The 14,930-nt window shown below is 44.2% G+C and overlaps 1 protein-coding gene across 5 annotated transcripts in view; it reads left to right on the forward strand.

Moving 5' to 3' along the window:
• The window catches only part of ITSN1 (intersectin 1), a 161,186-nt gene that overhangs the window by 106,619 nt on the left and 39,637 nt on the right, over positions 1-14,930 (forward strand). For all 5 annotated transcript variants that reach the window (XR_015874870.1, XM_088461696.1, XM_088461695.1 and 2 more), the window contains 4 exons: positions 37-82; positions 3,396-3,517; positions 6,207-6,324; positions 7,933-8,124. Coding sequence is in view for 4 of the 5 variants with exons in the window: in XM_088461696.1 (XP_088317822.1) it covers positions 37-82; positions 3,396-3,517; positions 6,207-6,324; positions 7,933-8,124 (478 nt within the window). In the remaining variant the exon portion in view is untranslated. The remainder of the gene's footprint in view (positions 1-36; positions 83-3,395; positions 3,518-6,206; positions 6,325-7,932; positions 8,125-14,930) is intronic.

Consider the following 14,930-nt stretch of genomic DNA (forward strand, 5'->3'; position numbering starts at 1 on the left):
AATCAATTCTAATGCAAAATTGCTATTTCTTTAAAGGGAATGGGCACTGCGGGGAAAACGGGAAGCCTTGGAAAGAAACCAGGTGTGTTCATCAGTATTTCTTTATTTATCTAGAGCAGATGATGGACAGATAAATGTACAAGGGGGAAATGTGACAGGGTCCAGGTTTGCAAAAGTACAGATTTTTTTTTTTAGCGATTTTGTTGCTGGATTTTACAGTGACAAGTTTTATTGTTTTTCTTTAATGGGTAATTGCTGCTTTTAAATTACACAGAAAATCGTACACTAGTGCCCCCCCATAAACAGTGTATATGTTATAAGGTGGACTACACAAGCACTGTTACTTTTCCTTCTGTTTGATATGTATTATTGCATAGCGCAAAACCGGACATACTGTAGAATCTGTTTGCATTTGCTGATGGAGCAGTTTATCATTAAAATAATGTTGATGCTTAATATCTTAATGAAACCCTATCCCACATTTAATCACTGATCAATTCTATATTGCCCCACTAAAATAACAAAGATTTGGGTACAGGATCTCAGTGGTCGGGATGCCGGCTGGTCAGAATACCGACAGAATAGGATAAGTGTCCTTACCCCTAACCTTCCCCTTAATCCACCTTTCCCGCAGCCTACCGCCGGCATACCGACCGCCTAGGATGCCGACTACATCCCAAAACAAATTTGCCCTCAATCCTCGCTGTCCATCTAAAGAATGAATACTAAAGAACATAAAAAAACAGATTTCATTTTAAAAACCATAATAAACTGTGCGCAGAATTCAAATCTGAATGCAAGTTACCAGAACTGCAGTAACCTCTGCAAGTTACCTATCCTCTTTTCTCCTCCATCCACTAGGGGACACTGGAGCATATACACTGGGTTATAGACAGGTGGACGAGTAGAACCGGCACTTTAAGAATTCATTAGAATTTAAGTTGGCTCCTCCCCCCTCAGTTTAGATACAAGTGCCTGAGGGAGCCGGACGCTTCTTCGGGCTGTCTCAAGCCTTTTAATTTTATTTGAAGTTTACATGGAGGACAGGCGGACTGCTTACTGCGTCATGTCTGATAAAGTGGCCTGGGTGTGGTTCATCGGTAACCTTCATACACTATAAAGTCCGTCCTAGTTGCCCAGTGGACAGTCAGGCACAGGTGCCCTATGTGCTGCTTGTTAGGTTGACCGTTGACTCTCATAGGCCGGGGGTTTCGCCAGAGATGTGGCAGAACCAGCCTGGCCTAAATTGCTGGCTGAGCCTGACCATATACTCATTGGGGGCAATTCAGTTATCACGATGAGCAGCTGCGTGCGCCTTGGATATTTATTTAAAAGCTACATCGTTTGATCTGCCATGTTGTGCTAGTGATCTTCCTAAATTGTTCCGACAGCACATGGCCAACATAACTTTTTATTTACTTGCTGCCTTTACGTGGTAGAAGTTGTTTCTATCCTTCCCTTCATCTCCATGATTGGATAGTTTGCTCTGCGCTGCTTGGGTTAACCGACATGGAAGTTGCAGTCTACATGCAGATTATAAACCCTTTATCATTAACTAAAGTGCAAAAAGATAAATGGCAAAGCCATCCAAGATGTACGCTCCGATTGTCTAGGAACCCGATTGCCCATTACTTTGGATATAAAAATGGGGAAAATGCTTAGTGGGGAAAGTGAGACCTACTTCAGTGTCTGCTTGGAACAACAAGCTAATGGGAAAGTGATTGAAGCACCTTTCATATGGTGTGCGTTCAGTGAGGTCTTGGTCTGAATAGGTGATGATGGTTGAATACTTCTGAGAGGTGTCTGAATGAGGAGCTATTCATAAGTTACTAACGTCAGGTGTTATCTGTCGGAAGTGGAGACGTATTATTCAAACCTTATTTTTTGGGGGGCTCTTTTCTGACTGTTACAACTGCAAGACTCTCTATGCCTTTGTTTGGGTGGACAACTTCAAGATGATTTGTTGAGATCGGTCATCGGCAGTATGCAGTGGTTTTATGGACACCAGTGACTTTTACTTACGTATTCAGATTTGAGAGAGTCACCAGCTTATTTCGATCCCACTATTTCCAGTTTTGGGCTCTTCCCTCCTTGGATGTTCATGCAGATTATAAAGCGCATGGGTGCCCTCTTGTGGCCAAGGGATGTGATGATCATTCATTTGCTTTTATCAGAAGATCATCCAGCGGAGTCCCTGTCTTTGTTTGGAATCTCTCAGGTACTGGAGTCTTACGGTTCTATTATCACCTATCAGAACTCTGTTCTGGTCCCTACATATGTGTCCACAAACATCTTACTTCCTCGCTCGTGAAACAGCCCTGCTAGTCGCGCCATGCCTTGACGTATGCACTGAGCGTCGTTTTTTTGTGCGACTTTTTACCTTCAAATGCTTCTTATCCGCGCAGGGATGTAAATAGGATGCGCAAGCAGCTTCTGCTGATCTAAAATGATATGCAGCATGCCTATGTTCTGTGTGCGACTGCGGGTGTGACACTAATGTAGCGTTTCGCATGCAGATATAACCACAGTCGCACACAGAATATAGGCATGCCGCATATCTTGATTGGTTCCTCTCCGGCGCTGACCTGTGGGGCTTGGTTAGAAAATAACCTGAGTTCCCTGCAGGTTGGGGATATTGAAGTGACAGGAGCAATAATTATCTATTTAATGAGCCCAAGTCCTAATGGAGACTTTCTATACCGCATGGTCCATGATCTTGCCGGAATAAAAAGGCGTTGGCAGATCTGTCCTTTTTGCAGTCCCTTTAATGACCCATTTTGTTTTCATCATAAAGTTCATAAGATAACGTGTTAAACACTAAAGTAATTAATAAAAACATAAATGTGTAAATCTATGGTAGTGACTGAAATGTTTAATTACGTTTTAGTATTGCTTCTGTAATTTTATGTTGTGTAGTTTGCTTGTGTGATATATTTGTGCTTCACTGTAAGTCTGTTGGGCCTGATTCAGCGTTCCATGCAAGTCTAAGCAATTCAGAGTCATCGGCATCTCGGCTACACCCCCACTTTACCGGCAACTAAGCTTTCGCACGCATAAGTGTGCCGTGAACGTGTATATTGGGGGCATTCAACATGCGGTCCTCCAGCTGTTGTGGAACTACACCTCCCAGCACTAATAGTAATGCCCGCATCTTCCCCAAGCGAATGGGTGCGGCAGAGCGGTCACATAGATGCCGCCGACTCTGAATACAGGCGTATATTCGCATTTATTTCCGATCACATAATGCCTAACGCTTTGCCTGCAACTCTGAATCGGGAACATTATGTTTAGTTTGGCTATAGAAGATTTAGGTTAGAACAGAGAGACCTGCCTGGCACTGCTGAATGCTGGGGAAAGGATACTATATGTGAGACCACTTCTGTCTTCCCCTCCAGAAATTGCCCAAGTTATAGCCCCTTATACAGCCACCGGCCCTGAGCAGCTCACATTGGCCCCTGGACAGCTGATTCTCATTAGGAAAAAGAACCCCGGAGGCTGGTGGGAAGGAGAGTTACAGGTCAGTGTTTGCCGTAGTGTATATGTACAATGAGCCTGCTATACAGAGAAAATATCCGTAATTGATGTGAATATTTTCAGAAGCCTCAATGATGTATTCAAGTGGAGGAATATATATATTTTTCTGTGTATATCAGATGACTTTCTGGCAACATAAGGTATACAGCAAGGAAGCCTTGTTATAGCCTTGGCTAGTTGCTAGGACACCAGCTTGTAGTTCATTACCGTATATAGGAAGTGCACATTATATTATTATATGAATTTAAACATAGTTACATTATATCTTTTGATCTGTTACCTATTACATGGGGTTGGGTACGGGATGCCAGCACTCGGAATCCCGGCAGTCAAAATCCTGACGCCGGCATCCCGACAGGGTTAGGATACAGACACCTGTTTGTAGGTATCCCTAACCCTCCCTCCCTGGTGCCTAAACCTAACCTCCCCGCTCCCTAAACCTAACCCTCCCTCTCCAGTGCCTAAACCTAGCCTCCCCCACAAGTGCCTAAACCTACCTCCCCGATCCCTAAACCTAACCCTCCCTCCTAGTGCCTAACCCTCTCCCTATCCCTCCCTCCCCAGTGCCTAAACCTAGCCTCCCCGATCCCTAACCCTCCCTCTCTGGTGCCTAAACCTAACCTCCACCACAAGTGCCTAAACCTACCTCCCCGATCCCTAAACCTAACCCTCCCTCCTAATGCCTAACCCTCTCCCTATCCCTCCCTCCCCGGTGCCTAAACCTAGCCTCCCCCACAAGTGCCTAAACCTACCTCCCCGATCCCTAACTCTCCCTCCTAGGGTCTAACCCTCTCCCTATCCCTCCCTCCCCGGTGCGTAAACCTAGCCTTACCCACAAGTGCCTAAACCTAACCCTCCCTCCCTGGTGCCTAAACCTAACCTCCACCACAAGTGCCTAAACCTAACCTCCCCGCTCCCTAAACCTAACCCCCCCCCCCCCCAGTGCCTAAACCTATCCCTCCCCCCTAGAGCATAACCCTAACCCTCTACCTAACCCTCCCTCCCAAGTGCCTAAACCTAACCTCCCCGCTCCCTAAACCTAACCCTCCCTCTCCAGTGCCTAAACCTAGCCTCCACCACAAGTGCCTAAACCTCCCTCCCCGATCCCTAAACCTAACCCTCCCTTCTAGTGCCTACCTCTCCCTATCCCTCCCTCCCTCCCCGGTGCCTAAACCTACCTCCCCGATCCCTAACCCTCCCTCCCTGGTGCCTAAACCTAACCTCCACCACAAGTGCCTAAACCTACCTCCCCGATCCCTAAACCTAACCCTCCCTACTAGTGCCTAACCCTCTCCCTCCCTCCCCAGTGCCTAAACCTAGCCTCCCCCACAAGTGCCTAAACCTACCTCCCCGATCCCTAAACCTAACCCTCCCTCCTAGTGCCTAACCCTCTCCCTATCCCTCCCTCCCCGGTGCCTAAACCTAGCCTCCCCCACAAGTGCCTAAACCTACCTCCCCGATCCCTAAACCTAACCCTCCCTCCTAGTGCCTAACCCTCTCCCTCCCCGGTGCCTAAACCTAGCCTCCCCCACAAGTGCCTAAACCCACCTCCCCGATCCCTAACCCTCCCTCCCTGATGCCTAAACCTAACCCTCTCCCTAACCCTCCCTCCCTGGTGCCTAAACCTAACCTCCACCACAAGTGCCTAAACCTAACCTCCCCGCTCCCTAAACCTAACACCCGCCCCCCCAGTGCCCAAACCTATCCCTCCCCCCTAGAGCATAACCCTAACCCTCTACCTAACCCTAGCTCCCCGGTCCCTAAACCTAACCTCCCCCACAAGTGCCTAAACCTAACCTCCCCGGTGCCTAAACCTAACCCTTCCCCCCTAGTGCCTAACCCTCCCCCACAAGTGCCTAAACCTAACCTCCCCCACAAGTGCCTAAACCTAACCTCCCCGCTCCCTAACCCTCCCTCCCTGGTGTATATGGGAAAGATTATTATTATTATTATGCTAAAAACCTCTATTGATTGCAAAATTTTATTGCATTTATATATTATTAATAATTTGGAGTTGTGCACCTGAGATTTGTCTGTTTTTGTGCCTCCCTCCCTGGTGCCTAAACCTAACCTCCACCACAAGTGCCTAAAACCTACCTCCCCGATCCCTAAACCTAACCCTCCCTCCTAGTGCCTAACCCTCTCCCTCCCTCCCTCACAAGTGCCTAAACCTACCTCCCCGATCCCTAAACCTAACCCTCCCTCCTAGTGCCTAACCCTCTCCCTCCCTCCCCGGTGCCTAAACCTAGCCTCCCCGATCCCTAACCCTCCCTCCCCAGTGCCTAAACCTAACCCTCCCCCCTAGTGCCTAACCACCCTACTCCTAACCTAGCTGCTTACCTTCGGGATGCTGGCGCCAGGATCGTGACAGGTGTCGGGATTCCGGCGGCAGCATTCTAATCGCCGGCATTCCCTGTGCCGGGATACTGAACGTATCCTATTACATGTAACTGTTACTTTAACCTCTGTTAGAAATAGTTTTATTTTAATCTTTATTCCCGACTATTTAAAATCAACAATGTAATATTTGTGCCTCCACCTAAACAATAACACCCTGACCTGTCCGGGTCATACTGTATATAGTGTTTCTGAGATTTCGCTCCTCTCTCATACACATGTGACAGGCCAGTGTTTAGATTACTGAATTTGTTTTCTACGTCTACTCCTTATAGGCCCGAGGGAAAAAAAGACAGATTGGCTGGTTCCCTGCCAATTACGTCAAGCTTTTGAGCCCTGGTACAAATAAGAGTACGCCAACAGATCCACCTAAACCAGCAGCGTTACCGCCCAGTAAGTATGATGCCATAATCTTTTGGTGCCGCTCGCATTAGCATTGTCTGATACCATAGTATCCTGAGTTCTATTATAGGCATCGTGTTTATTAGACACAGATATCTGTGCAGCTAAACGTCCAGCTCTACAACTGTTCTCTTTATAGTCTCATCAGCCCTTACTGTAATGTGCAAATGCTATGTAAGAGAAGCTGCAGAGGTAATTGCAGATTTTTCCTCCCCTATTATTAGTCACTATTAACCCTTCTGAAGCTGCCCCTATTAGGTTACAAAGTCCCCCTCCTGAAGCTGCTGCCTATTTACACACTTTGTGGCTAATAACCTTTCTAATAATACTCAGTCCTTGGTAACTAGTCCTCATTCTGAGGTCATTACCCACCTCTCTGAAGACCTGTTCTGTCCCTAGTTACTTCAGAAGCTCTGTCTGTACACCAGGGGGGTAAATTAACAAAGATGAGAGTTTTTTGAAATGGAGATGCAGCCCATAGCAACCAATCAGATTCTAGCTGTTATCTTCTAGAAAAATGCTAGTTAAATGTTAAGTAGAATCTGATTGGTTACTATGGGCACTCATCTTAGTAAATTTACCCCCAGTAAACTTTCCACAGTGTGGTCATCTTTGGTCACTAGTCACTTTTCTGGAGCCACGCTCTGTCATAGTTGCAGAATTGTAATTGTAAAGAAAGGGTCACAGTTACTGTTTAATCAGTGCTAGTGCTGTATATTGCAGCAGCAATCCCAAAGAGTTTTTTTAAATCAATTTGACCGTGTCCTTTTCCTTGGGTGTCCTTCTGTAGCTCAATTGTTAGTTTCATAATCTCCCTGTGGAAGGGAGAGCCACATGTTCCTGAGGGAGGGGATCACCATTCCAAATAACCTCTGATCTCTCCAAGTTATGTCGTGACTGTGGTTACCATGACTATGTCCTATGACTCATGGCAAATACATTCGTTAAGAGCAGCCTGATGAACTAAAGTAAGGATAAATTCTGAGTACCTTTAGGTAAAAAAAAAAAATAATAATTTTAAGGGATTGCTTTACAATCTCTAGTTTTATTTTTAAGATAAGTTTCAGTGATCTTTAATAATAATGATGATACTCCTCTTTCCCTCTCTCCCCTTGTCCCGCCCCTCCTTGGCGTCTTGTTCCCGCGGCCGCTTTCCTCTCTAGCATAGATGGTTGAATTGTTATACGTATCCTTAGACCGATGGATAAAAGTACAACAAGTAGCATTGTTTTATATTTAGTAAGTTTCTGTATTATTGGAATATCTGTGTTTATTTATCTCTTCGTTGTTTTTTTTTTTTTTTTTTTCTCTTTTACAATACGTAAATTGTATAAATATACACGAAATGTAAATTGATGTAACTGTTTATTTTATTCAGTGTTCAGATGCTATGTTAACAGTTACAATATGCCTGTGTTGATTTCATGGTGTTTCAATAATAAAATCTAATTTAAAAAAAAAAATAATGATGATAAATATATTTATTGGATGAAAGAACTACTACTGAAGATTAGCGCCAAAACAATGTTATATAAAATGTAACCTCATCTGGCGCGTGCAGAGTATTGACTGATCTGATTGTGCGCTATCCTTCTTTAGCGTGCCAGGTTATCGGGATGTACGATTACATCGCACAGAACGACGACGAGCTGGCTTTCGCCAAAGGCCAAGTGATCACCGTGCTGAACAAAGAGGACCCAGACTGGTGGAAAGGGGAACTGAACGGCCACATGGGTCTCTTCCCTTCCAACTACGTCAAGCTGACCACAGACATGGACCCCAGCCAACAATGTAAGTAAAGGGGGAGGGTATGTACGATTATCCCGGCCGCTTTCTCTGTAATGACATGCAGCATTGCTGTGATTCTGAGGCTCTTTGCCCGCTGCTGCCTTACACCAGTCTCTTTGAAGACCTTTCACATTACTATTTAAAGCGACTCTGTACCATCATCACCATATCGAAATTACTGCAGTGCAGCCCTCCAGTCAGCAGCCGTACACCCTAAGTCATGTCACCACTCACTGATTGATTAAACTGGACGAGTATAGGAAACGTGGCTGATGTAACTAACCATAACCTATGGACCATACATCTTTCACTTAAATATGTGATGATTTAACAAGAATAACATAAGCGTATTATAGGACAAGTATCACTTTTTAGGGGGGGGGGGGATTAGAATTGTGTAGAACATTTTGTTAAACTTTTTGTTGCAGTGGTGCCTGAAAGCAAATGGGAGGCTATTTATGTGCTGCAGAACAGATTAGTTATTACTAACTATTTACATGCTTTAACTACTTTTTAATTTATGTATTATACTGCAAGGTATTGGGATCTTTAATTATGGGTAGCTCATATACTAGTCCAGCATTTGGGAAAATAAATATTCTTAGAGATCCAATGGTCTTCACTGACCACCTTACAGTGACTGCAGTGAACGGCACGGGGGTTATCTGGGAACACGCACTGTTATTGGTTGAGGTTAGGCAGCTGTTCTGTGGGGTCCATCAATATTTGGTAACTCAGCCTATCCGTTCAATAGGGATATGTAAGTGACAGTGCCACGCTGATGCGGCTACTGTAGCTCCTTCTGAAATGTTAGGGCTGCATTCTCATAAAACTATAGGTTCGGGCCAACAAGTGAGTGTCTTTACTGTGTGTAGATAAGGAATTGTTTTATCGTTACTGGATAATATATGAAATCTTTTGATACTTTCCCTTTAATTGCCAAAACCTAGAGCTGTACGTATTATATTATATAATAAATATAGGGGTCTACTTACTAAGCTTTGTTAGGAGATCAAGTAACCAGTGATAAGGTGCCAGCTAATCAGCTCCTAACTGCCATTATTCAAACACCGCCTGTGACATGGCAGTTAGGAGCTGATTGGCTGGTACCTTATCACCGTTCACTTTATCACCTAACACTGCTTAGTAAATAGACCCCTTAGTCTGGTAGTAATGGCTGCTTACATTACAGTTCTCATGCATCCTTTGGGGACACTGGAAACATGGGGTATAGAGTTGCGTGCGTTCCTTTGGGCTTCTGTTTGGGACTATTATGGTTTTCAGGTTTATTTATTTATTTTAGATATTTTTTTAATGTACTATCAACTGCACACATACTGTGACAACTCCAGCGGCTGCCCCCATATTTCCTTGGTGTCGGGGTAAAGGATGGGCCTAGTCACTGCTGCTACAAGTATGTGACCATAGGCCTAGTGCAGTTGCTGCCATTACTACAGGCAACCTTTCTGCATGAGACCGTAGTCCTGAGCTACTGCTGCTGCTTTTTCACAAATTCTTTTCTACCCACACTGGAAGTAGAGATCAGCGGTGAGACGTTCTCCGCAGCCAAATCAGTGGGGCGTGTAAACATCCGTGCCGGCTGATTGGTCAGGTGAGGGGCTGTAGGCTTCAGGGCCCCCACAGAGAACTGTCAGGACAAGACAGGGAGACCTTCATTGAAAGGCTATAGGCTTATCAGAGCTGAGCCCAAGGAGGGGAGGAGCCTAATGCCTGACCGAATTTGGATCTTCTTCTTGGTGGGCTTTTCCTCACAGCAAAGCCGCCTTTAGCTGGCAGATATGAAACCATTTTGTCATTGTCGTTCACTCTCTTACTTGTGTTCTACACCTGTCCACTTTATTGTCACTTTCTGTCATGTCAGAACATAGAAGTAATGTAAGAGCCCCTTCTGCTGAGGTGACTTCTGTGACTTTTTTTTTTAATTTTTTTTTTTAATTTTTTTTTTTTTTACATGATCCAAATGTCACACCAAATGAGCTAGTGGGCTGTCCGGACTGGGATAAATAGTTAGTCAAATCAACTGCTGAGCTCAATCTGTTTTTAATGCTTCCCCTTCCTAATAATGGCTTGGACAGAGGATGCATAGCCATTTTACAGTCTGTTGCGTGGGCTTCCGTTAGGCCCAATATGATTTTGAATGCAGACAAAGTCCTTTCTGGCGCAAAGTTCCCCCAATTGAGTAGTCTGTACTACTACTTCAAAATAAAGAATTTGTTGAAGATTCGTAATAAGGTACTAATACAAACGTGTCTTGATCGTCTGGTGCAGCATGTGATAAACTGCATAAACTTTGTTACGCGTTTCACAGGATTGCTACCTACTTCCTGAGACAGTTTATGCCTGTTTGTTTTTTGTTTTGTTTTTTTGACCGTCCTATTGCTATCCTAGTCCCCAGCAAAGAACAAGCTAGACGCTGGCACTCTGCATGGATTCCAGCACTGGCACTGTCAGAAAAGAATAGACATAAACTGTCTGAAGAAGTGGGCAGCATTCCTGTGAAACGCGTAACAAAGTTTATGCAGCTTTATCACATGCTGTACAAGAGGATCAAGACACGTTTGTATTAATGCCATATTACACATCTTAAATGAAAATTGTTTGCATTTTGTTTGTTGGAGCATTTTGGAATTTTCTTCTCCTTTCAAGGCAGCAGAAACCACCAATTGTTTAGACTAATATTCCAAGTGGTTAGGGGGCTGGTCCGCATATTTCTACCTAAAATGACTTCGGTCTGGGTTAACAAAATGATTGGTAAGTGATCAGACCAGCTATCTTAGACTCTGACTCAAAGTCCTAAATACAGGGCTTGCCAGAGATGCACGCTAATGTCACCGCAGCTAGAATTTGTACGCAGCAGCTGTGCGAAAATATGAAAATGTCGCAACCACTGGGATTTGTATTGAGAGGCCCACCTGCGGCTTCACAAATATAAATTGCTGCTTGCAAAACGCAGATCAGTCGGTTATCGGAGTTAGAGGCAGTGGGAACTGAGACGCCAATGCCATCTTTAATCGGTCGCAGGCTGAGATGCCCCAGACATGGTTGGGACACGTCCGCATTTTAGTCGCCATCCTTGTGGCTGATTCAGCGTGCAGTACGCAGATTCCCGATTATCGGGAATCTGCGCAAGACCCGTTCTATGGGATCCCACACAACCCCTTCTGTGCCTCTGCCTGATTGACAGGCAGAGGCATTGAAGGGACGGGGACGGCTGGCGTTCCTGGAAACGGGGGCGTGTCTGCACCATTTTCCGGGAGTAGCAAGACCAGGGACTGCGTCCACGGGCGTAGTTTTCTGGCCTCGCAAGCCGGCCAGACTGAGTAAGCTGAGTCTTCCTCAGCTGGCTGCCGGCTCGGCGCTGTTCACCATCATGACCGCTGGTCGCGATGGTGATCCCAGGCTGCAACATCGGCCGCAGTGATGGGATCACAAATGCAGCAGGGAGCATATATATTAGTAAGAATGGAATTGCAAAGCGGCCTGCGAGCAACTTGGCAATTTCGTCCTAAGCTCAATCACCCCCCCTTGTCTGTCAATCACATTTTTTAAATAAATCCTCATGGCGAGCAACATCGAACATAATGAAACTTATTGCCTACGCAGTGAGACTCAGACGCACGCGCAGATCACCAGTCACTCAACTACGTAAACATATTCATTTCATCCATCTCTATATCAGGCTTTTTGTCGGGAGGCATCAGGGTACTTCCGTGGTGCTGGCCTTATTTTGACCAGTATTCCTGCCTCATTAATAAGGGCATAGTGGAATCCCTTCCATTTACAGGTAATGCTCTTTGGTCATGAGCTGGATACAATTCAATCATAGGGCGAATAAGTTGTTTCCTCCCTCTTAATGTTCCCAAATCAGATGGTCCTAGATTTGGTCCTTTAGAGCTTTGAGAAGTGCAGGAGAGTCTTTTTCCAGGGGACAATTTTCTGCTCCCTGCGGAGCATATCCAACAACTCCTGTTGTGGGATAAGGATGTCTTCTCTTCAGGGTTCATTGTTCCCTTCCTGTTCAGATTCCTGAGTGAGGGGAATCATAGACCAGAGCTACGTCTTAGATCTGCTGAAGGCCCTTCCCAGACTTTTTTTTTTTTTTCTATACAGATATTCCTGGAGACGAAACAAATTTCTTGCTCTGTTTCCATTCAATCTCCACAGTCTCCTTTGGGGTGGTCCTTCCGTTCCCAGGACAGCAGAAAAGGTTGGGATTCTATTTTAACTTTTTCTTATTCCAGAAACAAGTACAGAACTTTCTGGCCTATTTGAGACTTGAGTGACCTAAACACACAGCTTCTGGTTGACCAATTCATGATGGCGTTTGTGAGATCTGTGAATCACGGTATGGAGAGTGTGTTCTTTGTGCCCATGTGCTCGCACCAGATGAGCAACGTACATGTTCCAAATTTTATGTGCAATGTTTATCGATTTCTTCCAGTAGCTATGCTACCAAACATTCTCAAAAAGATATAAAGGGAAGGAGTCTGTATGACTCTTTTGGTGTTGAATTGGCCAAGAACATTTTGGTATATGGATGTTCTAGGAAAGGCAAAAGGTCCATTTTCGCGTCTGCCACGAAGATGAAATCGTTCAAGCAAAGAAACGTTTCTTTATCAGGATTTAATTTGGATTGCTTTAACTGTGTGGCTGCTGAAGCCATACTTGTTATAGTTAAAGATTTCTTCAGATAATCTGCTTTGGCTAAGGAATTTCCATGGTGTATTTAAGATCTACAGTATCTGAACAGAAAAGATTTCCATTATCTAGGTTTACTTCCCATTTTACAGCGGTTTCAGGTCTTGTCACCAGTTCTTGAGGTACACTGGGATCTTAAATTAGCTTTGACTGCTTCACAGCATCTTCCATTTGATCCGCTGGATTCTGGTGAAATTCATTTGTAAATAACAAATATATATAAATATATATATATATATATATATATATAATTTTTTTTTTTTTTTTTGGGAAGGGGGGTGGTGAGTTAGGGGAAGATATTGAAAATATTGTATTTCTTGAATACTGTGTTACGAACAGGACACCGCAGGACAGGGGGCGCTGTTTGGGCCTGTCAATTTTCTGTTTATTATCATCTGCATTTGAAGCTTCCTCTTCTTTTATCCCCAGCATCTCCTGGCATCCCCTATCTCTTCCCTGGCCCTTCCCCATGAGACCATGGCCCTTTTTCGGTGTGCATCTTATGTCACTATTTGAAAAATAAGTGGGCGGGGGGGGGCGCCAATGCTCTTTCTGGCACAGGGCACCAAAAAGTCTAGTTACGGCTCTGGGTGTGGAAGATTCTTTTCTCCTTTTAAACTATCGGGGGTATTCAATATGGGTGTGAAAAGTCCATGCTGGACTTTTCGCTCCACATCGGAGCTTTTCCTGAGATAAATTATCGGGCGCGCGCCCGCTTTATCTCCGTATTCAATTAAAAAGCTACGAAAACGGGAGCCGGCGAAATAGGATCGGCGAAAAAAAACAGGATTTACCTGGAATAAATTGTAGGACCCCCCTCAAGCTGTCAAAACATGGGAGATCACTGAGTCCCCCCGTTTTAGCCTGCAAATGAAAGTTGGGGTTTTAAATGGCCGCGGCATGTGTTTTTTTTCCGACATTGAAGAAGTGATGCAGAAGAGCACTTAGGTTATTTTTTTTCGTTTTTTTACGTGGTCCCATCAAATTTGGGGTACATGAAAATGGGTACTAGCATATTTTTAAGTCTTTAAAGTGTTTTTTTTAAGAATTCTGCAAAAATGCACCTGCCGCTAATAACCTATTCTAGAAAACACCTGCTGCATACTTGCAGAATAGCCCTGAACCTATTTCCCTATTTTTAAACACTTTTTTTTTTTCCTTTTTGTTTTTTTTTTCCACCCCAAATTTTTAAATGAATATTTTGGGGTGTCCCTATTTTTTTTTTTTTTTTTTACTTTTCTTGACAGTTATTTTTTAAATGTCATTCCCAGGGGTGCAGGCTATTTTTTTTTTTAAGCCTGCACCCCTAAACCCCAATTCTGCACTTTTTTTCGCCACCTATTCAGTGGTGAAAAGTTATCCCTGTTTTTTTTTCAAAGACTTTTCGAACCTGCGAGAAGTCTTTGAAATTGAATACGGGGATAATTGAAATCTGCGAAAATGACTTTGAAATGTTCGCTCCAAATTGAATACCCCTGTATATCTATAAGTGCTTTAAAAAAATTACCTTGTTATAACTGCACATTCTTAAAGACAGACTATCCCCTGGTCTTTTATGATGCACAAAAGAAGTATATAAGTGCTAGATGGATTCCTACTACTGAAGTAGGAAAACCTGTTATTGATAGCACGTCAAGAGCACATTCCACCATGTGGTTGAATGCCTCTTGGACTGTGGAGCCACTGTGTCTGACAGCCACCTGATCTTCTGTCCTTTCATAAAGATCTTCAAGTTCATTGTATTTGCACCAAAGATTTGGATAAAAGGTTTCACTCAAAGCAACCGCAGAGTGTTTTCTTCCATAGGGGCAGTTTTGGGAAGGCCTATGGTTCCAGTGTCCTCCAGTGTATGAACACTGAATGCTTTTTATTCAGTCCACTGAGGGACACTACACCCTACCATTTTATGCTCTGGTTTTGTCCTTTGTTTGACTTGGGTTGTATTTTTAATTTCCCATCCTCAATCCTGTACTGGGTCCCAACAGGGTATATAAAAGGGGAAGACCTCTGACTTCATTGAGATTTTATTAAAGGCCCAATCTCCTTCATGCACCTCTATACCCCAGGGTCCAGTGTCCCCCAATGTACTG

This window comes from Taudactylus pleione, unplaced genomic scaffold (genome assembly GCF_031769625.1).
Source record: "Taudactylus pleione unplaced genomic scaffold, aTauple2 ptg001086l, whole genome shotgun sequence".
NCBI classification, from domain to species: domain Eukaryota; kingdom Metazoa; phylum Chordata; class Amphibia; order Anura; family Myobatrachidae; genus Taudactylus; species Taudactylus pleione.